This window comes from Centruroides vittatus, unplaced genomic scaffold (genome assembly GCF_030686945.1).
Source record: "Centruroides vittatus isolate TY-2023 unplaced genomic scaffold, ASM3068694v2 contig_364, whole genome shotgun sequence".
In the NCBI taxonomy this organism is placed as follows: Eukaryota; Metazoa; Arthropoda; class Arachnida; order Scorpiones; family Buthidae; genus Centruroides; species Centruroides vittatus.
This window is the reverse complement of record NW_027122188.1, coordinates 2,810,124-2,825,666: the sequence shown is the minus strand read 5'-3', so window position 1 is coordinate 2,825,666 and position 15,543 is coordinate 2,810,124. Positions and strand designations below refer to the sequence as shown.

The window sequence follows — 15,543 nt, the reverse complement described above, 5'->3', positions numbered from 1 at the left end:
TGCATATGTTGTAAAAGATGACTGTTATGTTGAAGTTTAAAATTTTAACTGTATTTCAATAAAACATTAAGAATTAACTTTTTAATGTATGTACCAATACAATATATTTCTAATGTGTGTACAGTACATTCAAAAGTTATTAAAGTTATATAAGGATATACCGTATTTTACGGACTATAAGACGCACCTTAATTTTTAAGCAATTTAAAAAAAAAAAAAATACCTAGAAGACGCTACGGACTATAAGGCGCACCTGAATTTTGGAGGCAATTTTTCGAAGAAAAAAGTGTGTCTTATAGTCCGTAAAATACAGTAATAATCACCATATATCATTACTTAAATTTAGAACATTTTAATTTTTATTGATTAGATATAAAATTTTATTAAATATAAGAATTCTGAATTTTGTTTTTATTTTAATAAATGTATGTATAATTTTTATATTTTAGATGCACAGAGTGTTGTAGATATATATGTTAATTATGACTGTGATCTTTCTGCTGCAAATATTTTTGAAAGGCTTGTTAATGATTTGTCAAAGATTGCTCAGGTAATGTATTTCATTTTTGAATTTTTAACTGTATATATAATAATATATTAGTTTAAATAATAATTTTTAATATTAATTTATTAAAACTTTGAAAGTACAGACTATTATTATTTTTAAACAACAAAAGTTTATGTTGGAAACATTGTAATATCAAGTTGTTATAAGTAAAACGCTTGTAATCAACATTGTCTAAAGAGACATTAACAGTTTAAATTGAACTAAATCTTATATGGTGATATTTCAGGACATGTAGAAACCATTTCTGTAAAAATTGGTACCAAAACTCATCACTTTGATACTTTTGGTACTGCAAACAATAAACATTTTATCTGTACAAGACACTCATGTTATACTAGCAATATAGGGATAATGCTCAATCCCATTCTGAAGATGTAAAACCTGAAGGCATTAAACTGTGTTTAAGGCCGCGACTCCACTAGCCGTAAAACAGCCGTAAAACCCCTCACCGTAAAAGCTTTTAATCACGTGACCTATTTGCGTTTGCGCTCGGATTGCGGTGGAGTTCCGGCTAGCGAAGCTTTTTACGGCGACAGTACTATTACGGTGTATACGTGATATATCGATATAAAGATGACAATTATATTCTACGAGTTTTCTCTATACTATAATTACAAATATAGTAAAAGTAATATCTTTACTTTCTTATATTGACTTTTATTATTATATTATTAAGATAATATACAGCATTTATAAGCTTAGCTTTTTTATTATATACTCCTCTAAATTGAAGGATTTTCCTTTGGCCGTTTATATCGCGTGTTTTAGGCATCCATTATTATAATCGGGATACCTCTTGTCGTAGATACATGAATACTTTCGGATGTTTTCGATAAATCTTTCTAGATCTTCTAGAGTAGCCACGAGAGAACGTACACGAAAACTCGTTTTCCGCCATTTTCGCACTGTCATGATGACCTAGATTTAATTGACTTCTGATTGGTGGATGGTACCGGTTTACGGTCATATTCACTTCGAAAGTTGAACACTGCTCAACTCGCTTTTACGTTGGTTTTACGACCTGCTCAGGCGTAAAATATCATGGTCACGTGATTAAAAGCTTTTACGGCGAGGAGTTTTACGGCCCTTTTACGGCTAGTGGAGTCGTGGCCTAACAGCCAACCATAATTGATTGCCTGTGATACTTCTCATATGTAATATTTTGCCAAATATTTGCGACATGTCCTTGATAAGCCACATTTTTTTAAAGTATCTCTAATTAAAAATCACATAAATTAAGATCCAGAGAATGTAGCCAAGTGGTAGGAAACACACTCCTAATCACTTTCTGTGACAATGTTTTATTGATAACAAACTGTTGTATAAAGTGTCTGATGTGGAAGTGTGCCATCTTTTTATGAAAATGGCTGACTCGAGGCATTGTTAATGTTGCTATTGGGTACAACAAACTAGTTGGATGCTGTTGAGCATTTTTCAGTATATTCTACACAGATACAGTAATCATATATTATTTAATTCAAAGAACAAAACAACTGAATCTTACGTTTTCAAAAGCCATCAAAGAATGTATTAAAAATCCATTGAAACATTGAATGAATTGATATTGTATAAGGAAAATATGCTAAATTTGTTATTTATATAAAAACATTTATAATGTAAATTAAATTGTTTAAATAAAAAATATTGCAGTGTTATAAAAATGTGAAATAGCAGAAATAGCATTTGATCTTGAAATAATTACTTCTAACATGATAATATATGATATTCTAGTTACTGTGAGAAATGAAAAGCTATTTTTATTTTGTAATGTCATTTAATTTTGTTTTTTCCAGGGAAGACAAGCATTGGAATTAGGTGCCACAATTAATCAGGAAAAATCCATGAGAATAAAAGGATTAGAGTGCCTTGTGTCAGTTTTAAAGTGTATGGTAGAATGGAGTAAAGATTTATATGTTAATCCAAATCAACAAGCAAATTTAGGTAAGTAACAGGGGTGTTTGTGCTCCGGGAAACCCCGGAATTCCGGGGATTTTGAACTTTGATACCCGGAAATTCCGGGGATCGTTGTTCAAAAGGAAGTAGGAATAATAATGAATTATTTATTTTGATCTGGGTAATTTTGTTTGCTTTGAAAGCAGAAAACGCAAGGTCAGTGTGTGTGGTGAAAACTTTTCCTTTCTTTCTCCAAAGGCAGTGATAATGCGTGAAAAGGGGGAAAAAACTTCTTTTTTGTTCTTTCCTTATTGCGAGTTAAGCCGGATGCACACATGCGGTGCGGCAAGGAAAAGCGGCAGAATGACGTCACTTTTTCTCGCCGCGGAGGTCTATTTCGTGCCGCTTTTCTCATGCCGCGAAAGTTGGTCGAATTCTATCTTTTGCGGTGGCCGCCACCAAGACGCATTTCTATCAACCAATAACATTTCGTCTGGCAGTCACGTGAGAAAATACTATCACGTGGTGTTTTAATGGCGGAAAGTTCGACGCGGTTAACCGAGATAACTAACATCAGAATAAAGAGGAAAGAATAATAAATTTAACACAAATTCTACACAGATACAGTAATCATATATTATTTAATTCAAAGAACAAAACAACCGAATCTTACTCGAAATAGTATTCTTTATCGAGAGATCTTAATCGAAGAATAAGCCTATTTTGTACATCAGTTTTTTATCGATCCAACAAAATATCTCAGCAAGATTCTTGCCAATACGATATCTCTAATCCAAAATATTCATTCGAATCTTCGACGAAATCTTCTAGCTAAATAAAACAAACGGTACAAAACAAAATTTGTAAACACGTGGATAGCGGAGTGTCGATATCGTTCGCCATCTTGAATACTGAATGCATGCGCCGAAATGTAAACGGATTGCCGCTTGTGTGGTCGTGCATCCTCCTTTATGACTCATTCCCCCGGTTCTCGGACATTCTCTTCTGGATTCTTTTCGGCAAGTAGGCGTGGCAGAAAAAAAAGGGAGAGACTTCGTTCGACCAGATGTGCGATCACGTGACTCTGGGTTCAAAGGTCTTATCTCTCCTGGCGTGGCGCCAATAAGTAGAGAAGGGGGATTTTTCGCCGTATTAGCTATTTGTCATTGATCGCTTCGCAACTTTTTTTTCTCCGCTGTGTAAAATTTTCGTTTCATTTATTGATGCACGTGTAAATTTTTCGTTTTGTTTATTGAAATATTTTTTTATTTATGTACGCAAGAGAATTTCACTATGAAATTTCTCGATATAAATAGTGATATTATACAATTAGAAGAAGGTGTCCGGAATGCATTTAGGTGGAATTGGATTGAACGGAGAGATGGTAATGGGGATACCATCGGCACATGGTGCAAGAAAATAAATGTTGCTGGACAAGCATATTGTGTTTTTTGTAACTCACTGCTGAAGTATGGTGGGGAAGGATTCAAGGCTTTCACAAATCATTCTAAAACTGTGACGCACATAAAATATTCAAAGTGCATTAGACATTCAATGACTTTAAGTAATTATGCTAATTCAAAAAATACTGATGACTTACTGGAGACTGATGCTCGGCCATTGGATATAGTGACAAGAAAAGCACGCCAAGAGGTATTAATAACTTCGTTTATCGCCGAGAATTCTCTTTCTTTCAATGTAGCTCCCAATTTAATTGAACTCTGCAAACAGTTGAGCCGCGATCAGACGGCACTAAACTCGTTGGAAATGTCCAGGACTACTGCATGTTATAAGATGAAATATGGGCTCGCAAAAACTATTAAGGAAAATATCATTAAAACTTTAAAGGAGACTCCATTTTCTCTAAATTTGGATGAAAGTACTAGCAATGCTCAAGAAAGTATACTGGCAATATTGGTGCAGTTTTATGACAACAATCAAAATGAAGTTGTAGTTCATCATTTTGCATCTCTAAAGATGGAATCTTGCAATTCAGAAGCTGTTTTTAAAGCAGTTGTTAATACTATTGAAGATAATAATATTCCATGGGCAAACTTAATTAGTGTATTAATGGACTCATGTAACACCATGCGTGGAAAAAAAGGGTGTTGAAACCAGACTACGATCAAACAAAGCACCCCACTTATTAGATATTGATGGTGACACATGTCACACAGCTAATAACTGTGCAAAAAAATTTGCTTCATGTTTTGATAGATACTTAGAAGATTTGTTTGATGACATCTATTTTGATATGAAAAGCTGCAGTAAAAGAGAAAATTTTTTCAAAATCTGTGAATCCCTTGCCATTAAAAAACTTAAGCCCTTGAAGAGACCAGACCATAGGTGGGTGTACATTTTATGTGTTTTAGAAAGAATCAAAGATCTGTGGGATGCTCTTATTGCATTTTATTTTCACTACTTGGATAAAACTGATAAAGGGGATTATTTTTCTTATGTTGAAACTGTATACAATAAAAGAAATATTTCTGCAGCTCAGAAAAAAATTGTTGAAGGGGTGTATTCTTGCTTGCATTCCCAACAACTCACAAAGGATGCTTTAGCTCGGAAAAAAAGAATACTAAATGGGTTATTTGTTATGCAAAACAAAACTTTATTGCATATGGCATTATATTCAGCAGTATTACCAGAGTTCAACACATATATTAAATTATTTGAAACAAAAAAACCAATGCTTCATTTAATACATTCCAGTATTTATAAATTGATGGCAAAATTTTTCTCTTTTTTTATGAAGCCAGAAAATATAGAGTGCACATCTTATAATGATTTATTAAAGGTTGATGTCACAAATCCAGAATTCCATCTACCTAGCAAAGTAATATTTACTGGTGCAGAAGCTTCCACTCTCCTGAAGAAATTATCAAAAAATCATCCAATAGCAAAAGAATTCCAAATTTCTCTGATGAAAGCTTATACTAATACAGCACAGCATATGAAACAGAAATTACCCCTTAAAAATTCATATCTAATTAGTTTTACAGCATTAGATCCAGAGCTAAGAGGTAAAACCAGTACAATATTAGCTTTTGAAAAATTATCATCTTTTATGTCCCATATTTTTAGTGATAATGAAAAGTCAAAAGTAGAAGCTGAAATAAGGTTATACCAGAGTGATATTGATATCACCAAAGAAATGCTCTACACATCTGATGAAAGTGGAAATCAAGTCAAGTGTACAATTGATAAATATTGGTCTAAAGTTTTTAATTTAAAAGATGATTTCACAAATGATTATAAGTATCCTACATTGGCTAAATTGGTCAAAGCCTGCCTTAGCTGCTTCCATGGCCCATTAGTGGAAAGTGCATTCAACTTAATGGATACACTTGTCACTGACTATAGAACCTCTCTTAAGATTGATTCCCTAGATGCAGTGCAGACTATTAAATATGATTTAATGGCTTCTAAAGAAACCTCATGTGAAAAATATGGCTCAAAAAATCCAATGACTGATCCAATTCACAAAGATCTCTTACTGAATATGAACAGAAGTTGGAAAACATATCAAGAGGACTTAAAAACATGTATTTCAGATGAGTCACCTATAAAAGTCTCTGAAAAACCTTCTACATTAGCAGAAAAGCAAACTGCTTCTACCTCTGCATGTGCAGTTCTCGAGGAAATTTCTTCAACTGTAAATGAGGAAAATAAAAGTCAACCTTCCTGCAATTATGAAGTTCACCACAAAAGAAAGACAAGCCCACAAACATCAGAAAATAAAAAAAAGCAGCAGAAATTAGATAATTTTTTTTTAACCCTTCGTCACGCGCCTAGTGCTGATTCCGCACCAATCGATTTTTAATTAGTTCGTGTAAAAATTCTAATTGTCCGAAAAATCTGAAAAAATTATTACCTGTCTAATTTTTCTTCAATTTTATGATGCGCTATTCATTTTTTGCTTAAAGCGTTCCGTTATTTTTAATTAATTATTGGTGCCGAATCGGCACTATGGCGCGCGTTATCGCGGATTTCAATTTTTAAATTTCCCGCCAGTCGTTGTTACTAAAAATAGCCGCTGCGGTGGCGCGCGCGCTTCTTTGTTTATAATCGCGTTATTTTAAAGTGAATTACTTCTAATAAATTGAAATTTGACCGGAAATAATTTAATTCCTTACAATGGTATTTTTTAATTATTTTTTAAAGTTCTATGACACCATCACAACATTTCCCTGAGTGGAAGAACACAATTAGAAAGTTAACACTATATGAACGTATTCATTTTTTATATTATCTATTTTTCTGTATTTTTTTTATTTTCTGGGTTAGGCATAAGGGCTTGCTTTCACGGATTTGCAAACAGGACCTTTTGGATAAAGTATCCAACAAATGAATGACATTTATTGATATATATATCAATAAAAGTTGTTCATTTGTTGAATACTGCATCCAAAAGGTCCTGTCTGCTAAATCAGTGAAAGAAACCCCGTATGCCTAACCTAGAAAATAAAAAAATTAACTTTTTTGCACACGCTAATTATAATTTTTGCAATACAAGATGTACATAAAGTTTTAGCATTGTATAATGTAAAATGTATAAACGAATAACAGAAATGAATATTTAAATGTATAAATAAATAATATATAATATAATTTTATTTGTATTACCAATTTATACTGTTTATCTTAATTATTATTTATATAACTCTTGTATTGAAAGTAGAATAGATGTAAGCAAGAGACGAGATAATTGACATCCAGGCGACACTTATCGCCTGGATGTCAATTATCTGGTCTCTTGCTTATTCAGAGATCGGCGTGAAGTCCACCATCGTTAGGATTATTATAGATCTAATAGAATAGATGTAAAAAACATTTTCGTGTAGTATAAACATTTTTTTTTCTATTATATTTTTGTTCCGTTTTTTTATTTTTTAAATACAGTCAGTAATTAATATATATTATTCCTATATAGATTTATTAATTATAATAAACATACACTATTTAATATTATATTAAAATAACACTCTTTAATTAACATCTGAAATGAAGAAGTAATTGAATCGAGTCCCATCGCCATCTTTAGTAACGCGCGACAGTAATTAATTGATTCTGAGCGCGTCGCGTTGCATCAATTTAAATAATTTATAAAAATTAAAATTATAAATATGTTTATAAAATAATTGACGATATCTGTTCGCAATAGTATTGTAAAACACACTGTACTTATAGTTCAGCATTTCTGATAAATTTTAATAAATATTTGAATTTTCGTATATTTTATATATAAAAATCGAAGAAAAAAACATAAATTTGTAAAACTTAATAAAAAAAATATCTGCAACTTCATAACACATATAAGTATGAGAATCCATCAAAAAAAGATAGTTAATAATAATTAAAATCGAAAAAAAAAATAAAACTTTCAAGGTAAGGTAATTTCTGTGGTAAAATGTGAGGTAAGCGATCACGTGACGCCCGTCTCCCCATCTTCAGTAACCAAAACGGACGAGGTTGAAATAAAAGCCTAATCACCAGTAGAACTAAAAACATACATCGGCGCGTGCCTAGAGCAATAAACTTGAACGGGAGCGAAGATGAAACACGACACTTTGTAATTTATGCTAATTACCTTCTAATATTAAAAAATTAAAATCATCAATAAATTATGATGAAATTAAAACTTTTTTGACTGAATTCGATTACAAACATATTAATAAACTGGATTAAAGTAAAAATACCCGTTTTTCGACGCTAAATTTTTATTAATTAATTTTTTAATTTGGTGCCGATTTGACCGAGCGCGCGTGATTTCGATTTGACTGCGCACGCGCGTGATGAAGGGTTAAAGAATTAACTCAGGTAATTTAAAATATTTACATAAAATGTAGTAGTTTATATGTTTGAAAATTTATGGTTATTAATTTTGCAAAAAAAGTAATTCATTGAACTTTTATAATTAGGTCATTCAATACTTCATAACTAATTTTTCATTTCTCCCCCCCTTCTCGAAACTCCAAAATGTCGGTAGTAAGTCCGTAAAAGTTTCAGGAGATTTTTTGGGGTCCCACAAACACCCCTGAAGTAATTATTGTTATTTACTGATATAATTAAATAAATTTATAGTCATAAAAATCATATCACAAAAATCTTCTTTTTTTTATTATTATTTTTTTTTTAAAGTGATATTTTGTTAGATATTTATATAATAGAATAGCATATTTTCTCCTGAAATAAAGAAATTTATTTTAAAAATTATTACATTTTGAATACTGAATTTATATGCCAAATAATTTAAATTTTATAATTTAATTGTAAGTTTTTAATACTGTTTAGGCCATGAACGTTACAAAGATCAAGTAGAAGATATTGATTCTGGAAAAGGAACAATTACAAGTTATGGAAGTACAAATTCACTTAGCTCCAATAATAGTTCTGCTGGTTATAATGTAACAAATAATGCTGCACCTGATAATCCTGAACAGTTTAAAGTTTTAAAACAACAAAAAGAAATTATGGAACAAGGAATAGAATTGTAAGTATTATTTAAATGTTTTTTTGTTGTTAAATATTGTTTATTTACTATAATGTGCATTATAAATATAGATTTCACCGAAAACCTCGGAGAGGAATTGCATTTCTACAGGAACATGGTTTATTGGGGAACACTCCTTGGGATATAGCTGAATTTTTTCATTCTGATGATCGATTAGATAAAGTATAAATTATTTTTATATTCTTTTCCTTAAAATTTTAATTTGTTATAAATTTTCTGAAAAAAATATTTATTTAGACTTTGACTTGAATTTAAAGATTAATATTTTGATAAATATTGTATTGTATTTTGCTTAAATATAACATATAATTGAATCAAATTCTTTTGGAAAAACATATTTGAATTTGATGTATAATTGAAAACTGAACAATATAATATTTATATTATTTACAAACTATTTCATTTGCATAAACTTTTTATTCACTTTTCATATACAGTAGAATCTGCTCATTGTAATCATAGATATTATCATCAGTTGTTTAATACTATCAGAATTAGCATATTCCAAAACATGTAATAAGGAGACCTTATTGAATCCATGGATGAGAACAATGTTTACAAATATTTAAGATTCCAACAGACCAAGCTCATAGAATATGCACAAATAAGACAGAGATTAACATAGGAATACAACAACAGATTGAACAATATACAGTGGAACCTCTGTATACGTCTGCTTTAGAATACGTCCAATTCGGAATATGTCCTGTTTGGATGAAACAAATTTTGCTCGGTATATGACTTTTGTTTGGTATATGACTTAATTCAATTATACGCGCTATCTATGAACAAGTAGCACTATCGGTGTACTAGACCAGACTAGACAGACGTTCGTGGTCCCACAGTTTATAACTTTGTTAAATTTCTTCTGATTTTAATTTGTAAGTAAAATTTTATTATTTTTATTAATCATGAATTGCAAAAAGGCAAATGAAAAGCAACAGAAAACTAAAAAAAATGACTAGAATCACAATGGAACTGAAAAAAGAGATTGTTGACAAATATGAAGGTGGCATGCGTGTTCAAGATTTAACTGTTGCAAACTGTATTCTGAGAACGATGATATCAACAATCATGAAAAATAAAGACATTATTAAATCTGCTAACATTGCGAAAGGGGTTAAATCAGTTTCTAAACAGATTATTAGTATTAAGGAGAGCTTGATTTGATTTGATTTGATTTTGATTTAATGATTTAAATAATATAATACAATATACTGTAATAACTTTAAAAATCTATAATAAAAATTTATTTTTTTATTAATGTGCTCAAACAGTGTTTAAATTATTTTACAACCTCATTAATATATCATATCAAGAGGGGGGTTTACATGAGAATGGATTAATCAATTTTACATTACTTCTTATGGGAAAGGTTGGTTTGGTATATGTTCTATTTGGTATAAGTCAAAACATCAGGAATGGATTAAGGTCGTATACCGAGGTTCCACTGTACATACATTTAAATTAAATTACAAATTTACATTTTGGTACACAAAGTGATACTTAGTGTACCCTCAAGTATCTCAAAAGTGGGATGTGCATACCCCAGAGGTATGCACACCCTATTTTTGAGATCACTGATCTACGTGACAAAAGCTGTCTTTCAATGGCTTGAAACACAATGGAATATCTGGCTTTTTTGCCTCATTGTTTTCATAATTGTTAGCTTCTGTTTGCTTGTAAAGGAATTATCGCATGCATTGAAGTGTAACAATATTATTTTATGCTGTTACATAAAGATAAATGGAGATTCTTAAGTGTGCAGTAGTTAAGATTTGGCAATAAATATTTTGTGGAAAATTCTTAATAGAAAATATTTTTTTCACATTACATAGATGTATCGAATGTGTTTATATATGAAACAAAAGAAGTTTAATAGAATATTAACCCATAATATTGTTAATATCAAATTTAATAAATAATCATAACTTTAATGAATTATGATAAGTTACTTTGTTATCTTGAAATTATTTGTTAATTTGTCACTGTGTACTATATATAGTTATATCTTTCACTGTTTTATAATTGTACAGATTATGATGTAGATAATTTTAACTATTTTAATTTAATATAGAAAATTAGAAAAAAATATATTAGGTTGAAAGAAGAAAAATTTTTGTTTTCAGACCATAGCTTTTTTCAGAATTTTATAGTTTAATTAAATCTTGGGTGTAACCAGAGTTATTTTGATTATTGCAATTGCTGAACCATTTTGACCCATATAGTATATATACCTATATAGTATTCAACACATTTTAATTTTAGATAAGATAGGTTTAATGATAATTAAATAAACAATAAAAACAAGGTTTTTGATATTGAAATCTGTTTGTTATAATTTTTGTCATACAACTGTGTAATGATTTGCATAAATAAAAGAATTGTAGTTTGATCAAATATAAGCATCAATTCACCTGATTTTTGGTTTAAGGCAAAATGCCAAATATGGTGACTAATTCATACTTCTATGCAAAATTACTTAATATTTAATTATTAAATATTAAGTAATTATAATGGGATATATTATGTCTACTATTTAATTATTAAATAGTTATTATTATTATTAAATATTTAATTATTAAATAGTAGACATATTATAGTCCATTATAATCTGTCAAATGATTTGGTATTTTGAATATACAGTTGAACATTTTTCCTCTCTTGATGCTAGGTAGATAGTACATTTTTTCTCTTTATCACTCTCTTCAACAACACATTTGCAGTTTTGGAAGTTCATTTCTATTCTTACTTCAAATAGTTTTATGACTGATATGATTTGTTTTGTCTAGCCTGGCATTTTTGATCTTCTTTGCATATATAGCAATGTGAGTTCTTTAGGTTTACAAGGAAGTCTTCTGACTAACTTCTTTAATTAAAGTATTCTGGATAGATATTTTTTGAAAATATATAAACACTGAATGTTGCAACATCCATCTCATTGTTTTACTGTATCACAGACTGTCTGAGCTTATTTTTTGCCGTGTATATTCTAACACATACATTCTTCATTTGTTTTGTTAATTTCTGACTTCTTTTCTTTGTTGTTATTGGTTTCAGATGTTTGGCTATTTGGTACATTGTAGTCAAACCTAATAATTGTTGTATCTGTTTTTGGAGCATATCTAACTAGTTCCATGTCACCATTGAAGCATATGTACTGAGCAGTAAATTGGTTACTCCTCAATGGTTAAAAATATATGACAAAAATTCCACTGTCTTTCAATGGCTTGAAACACAATGGAATATCTGGTTTTTTGCCTCATTGTTTTCATAATTGTTAGCTTCTGTTTGCTTGTAAAGGAATTATCGCATGCATTGAAGTGTAACAATATTATTTTATGCTGTTACGTAAAGATAAATGGAGATTCTTAAGTGTGCAATAGTTTAAAACTATTGATAATTTGTAAAGCTATAAAAGTAGATTTACTATAAATACAATAACTGTTACCTTGGAAAAATAAATTGTAGAATTTTGTATAATTATTATGAGTAATATTTTGAATTATTATGTGCACATACTTGAATTGGAATTTTGAACTTTCTATATTTCACTATTTACTATATAATAAACTTAAAAAGTGGTATATATATATATATATATACTTTTTTTAAAATTTTAGACACAAATAGGTGATTTCCTTGGAGAAAATGAAAAGTAAGTTGTAATTTTAAAATAAAAGTTTTTGAGATGCAATTGTTTATTAAATCAGTCAACATATAATTCATTATTATTTTTTTTTTAGGTTGAACAAAGAAGTTATGTATGCTTATGTTGATCAAGTAAATTTTGCTGGAAAAGATTTTGTGTCAGCATTAAGAACATTCCTAGAAGGTTTTAGATTGCCAGGAGAAGCTCAAAAAATAGATCGTTTAATGGAAAAATTTGCAGCACGATATTGTGAGACAAATCCAAAGTAAGAAAAGTACTTTCTATGCAAATATAATGAATTCTGTATTTGTCTTTTCCTTGATTTACATATTTGCTTTTTTATGATTTTGATTCAATATGTTTATGAAAATGTAATTATCTTTGATTTATATACTGCAGAACTTTTTTCAGAGTATTATCTTTTTGTTTTTATCTACTTTTCTATAAAAATTTTAATTTTTATTAGTATTTTATGATGTATTATGTAAATATTGCATTCTACTATTAATTTACTGACATCAATTTTTAATTTATTGAAATACTAACAAGTAGTAAAATCTTAGTAACAAGAAAATATTTTTTGTCATTTATTCTTCATAACAATGATTTTTTTTTCTTTTTGACTTTTTCTTTTTACCAATCTTGCCTTTCACATTCCAATAATTCAGTCTTAAAGGTTTTTAATAAATATAAAAATCTGAGATGAACTGATTTAACAGGTATGTGAAAGGGTCTAAAGTAATTATCAAGTTTTTGAAATTTAATAAATTTCAATAAAAATTAAGTCTAGGTTCTCGGTTTGCAAATCCATTTTTATAAAGTTCTTGAAATATTAATTTAAAACAGTGTTGTTATACAAATTATATTTTATTTATTATATGTGATGCATTATGATAAATTGTAATATTGATGAGTTAAATTGAAGTTTCAATTTTTAAATTAGGTTACAGAAGTTTTTATGAAAAAAGTAAGGGAATTGTTTTAATGTAAAAATTAGCAGGCATTAGTTTTGATAGTTATGCTTAACAATTTATTATTTTGTTTTTTCTTAAGTATTTAAATACTGTGGTTCATGTAAGTTGAAAATTGAGAAACTACACAATTCTAAAATTGGTAAACAAAGTATATACTGTTATTATAAAATAAATGCAAAAGCATACATGACTTGCATTGTTCATAAGGAAATGCAACAAAACAGACTAATACACTGAGATAAAGTAATACAAATCATGGTTCTTCTTACATAAAATCTTGTATAGAAGTTTATTGTTAAGACCAGTGTGTGGAGTCTGTAAACAAAAAGTCTGATTCCAATTTCCTCGAATTTTAAATGTGTGACTTCGATTCTGACCTTATTCTTTTTGAAAATGTCACGCTACAGTTCCTTTTATAAGAAAGATACCACCAAGTATCCAAATATTTTTATGTAAAATTTCTCTATAAAAAGTTGTACTAAAATTGATGGCCAGAATCAAAAAATGGATATAACAAATTTACAAATAATTCTTCGAAAAAACCTTTAACCAGCATGAAGTATGATTAATTGTCCACGCTAACGTTTTCGGATCCCTCCTGGGTCCTTCTTCAAGCTACGTTTGTTTGTAATGATCCGTTAGAACGAAGACCAGCTGTTTTTTCTGGTCTTCATTTTAATGGATCATTACAAACAAACGTAGCTTGAAGAAGGACCCAGGAGGGATCCGAAAACGTTAGCGTGGACAATTAATCATACTTCATGCCGGTTAAAGGTTTTTTCAAAGGATTATTTGTATATTACTCTGGTGTGCGTCAATTCTTTATTCGTAACAAATTTACTTTACAAAAACTTTTGAGTATATAAAGAAACACACTACATCTTAATAGTTAAAAGAATTCCATTTTTATTAGTTAATTATGAAAAATTGATTTAAATTTAATTATTTTCAAGAGAAAAACTTAAATACAATAAAATGCGAAAAATAACAATTTGATGAATGACATAATAAATTGATTCATAAAATAGTTTCGCTCATTCCAGTTACAACAGGAATAGTATTTTCTACCAATGGTTGATTAAACTGAAGTATATAATAGAATTTTAAAATATGAAATTTGGAGGAAAAATCAATTATCTTGAACTAAGGGGTGCAATTGGCTCCAAGAACTAGTGAATAATGAGCTGAAATAATTCTATTAATTACATTTTGCAGTTTTCTCCACCTCTTTTAGTTTCTTGCAGTTAGACTTTGATTTCAGTTTTATTTTTTCATTGTTTTTATTGAGTGTTTTAAGACTAAAATATGTTGTTGAAGCTATAATAGTCATAAATAACTCAAAACCAATAAAAGAGCAGTGAAAAAATTAATTAGTCAAATTAGTTTAAAAAAACAATTGATATGCAAAGTAAAACATCTGAGTTGTAAAAAAATATTGCACCAAGAAAAAATTATGGCATCCAAAATGAAAGTAAAATTTTTTCTTAGATGCAATACCATAAGTGTTTACTTTCCAGGCACAATTCCATGACTAACTACAAGTGTTCAGTGGTTTTATCCACTTGGCCAATGGTGGGCCTTAAATTAATAAGATCTGTTTTCTGAAAGTATAGAGCATGTTGTGTGACATACACATAAAATTTTGCTATAAAACGGCTTTTAAGGATTAATATCATTTTAGTATCTAAATTTATCAAAGTGTTCATTTTTATTAGCCGGCATTGGTATGTATACTCAATCTTCTTTACACACCGGAAATTTATACAAAAAATACACTTACTAGATTTATTACTACAAAGCCTGAAGAAGAGCCCAGACGGGGCTATGAAAACGTTTGCGACCCTAATACTAACCACTTCGGTTATCTGGTTCTTACGTAAGTGTATTTTTTAAGTGTTCATTTTCTAAGAAATTTCTTTAGATACTAATTAATTAAAAA

At 29.3% G+C, this 15,543-nt stretch overlaps 2 protein-coding genes across 3 annotated transcripts in view; both read left to right on the top strand.

The window, feature by feature from the left end:
* Sec71 (ADP ribosylation factor guanine nucleotide exchange factor Sec71) overlaps positions 1–15,543 on the top strand; it is a 135,416-nt gene that overhangs the window by 41,375 nt on the left and 78,498 nt on the right. For both annotated transcript variants that reach the window (XM_067270118.1, XM_067270117.1), the window contains exons 11-16: positions 450–550; positions 2,362–2,509; positions 8,759–8,957; positions 9,029–9,140; positions 12,602–12,636; positions 12,725–12,895. In XM_067270118.1, the coding sequence (XP_067126219.1) occupies positions 450–550; positions 2,362–2,509; positions 8,759–8,957; positions 9,029–9,140; positions 12,602–12,636; positions 12,725–12,895 (766 nt within the window). The remainder of the gene's footprint in view (positions 1–449; positions 551–2,361; positions 2,510–8,758; positions 8,958–9,028; positions 9,141–12,601; positions 12,637–12,724; positions 12,896–15,543) is intronic.
* Positions 5,418–8,408, top strand: LOC136975117 (uncharacterized). Its single transcript, XM_067270130.1, has 3 exons — positions 5,418–6,238; positions 8,271–8,284; positions 8,386–8,408. The coding sequence occupies exons 1-3, from the start codon at positions 5,418–5,420 to the stop codon at positions 8,406–8,408; spliced, it is 858 nt and encodes a 285-aa protein (XP_067126231.1).

Coding starts and splice junctions, on each gene's coding strand:
- LOC136975117 (XM_067270130.1), top strand. CDS start 5,418: ATGAAACAGAAATTACCCCTTAAAAATTCATATCTAATTAGTTTTACA.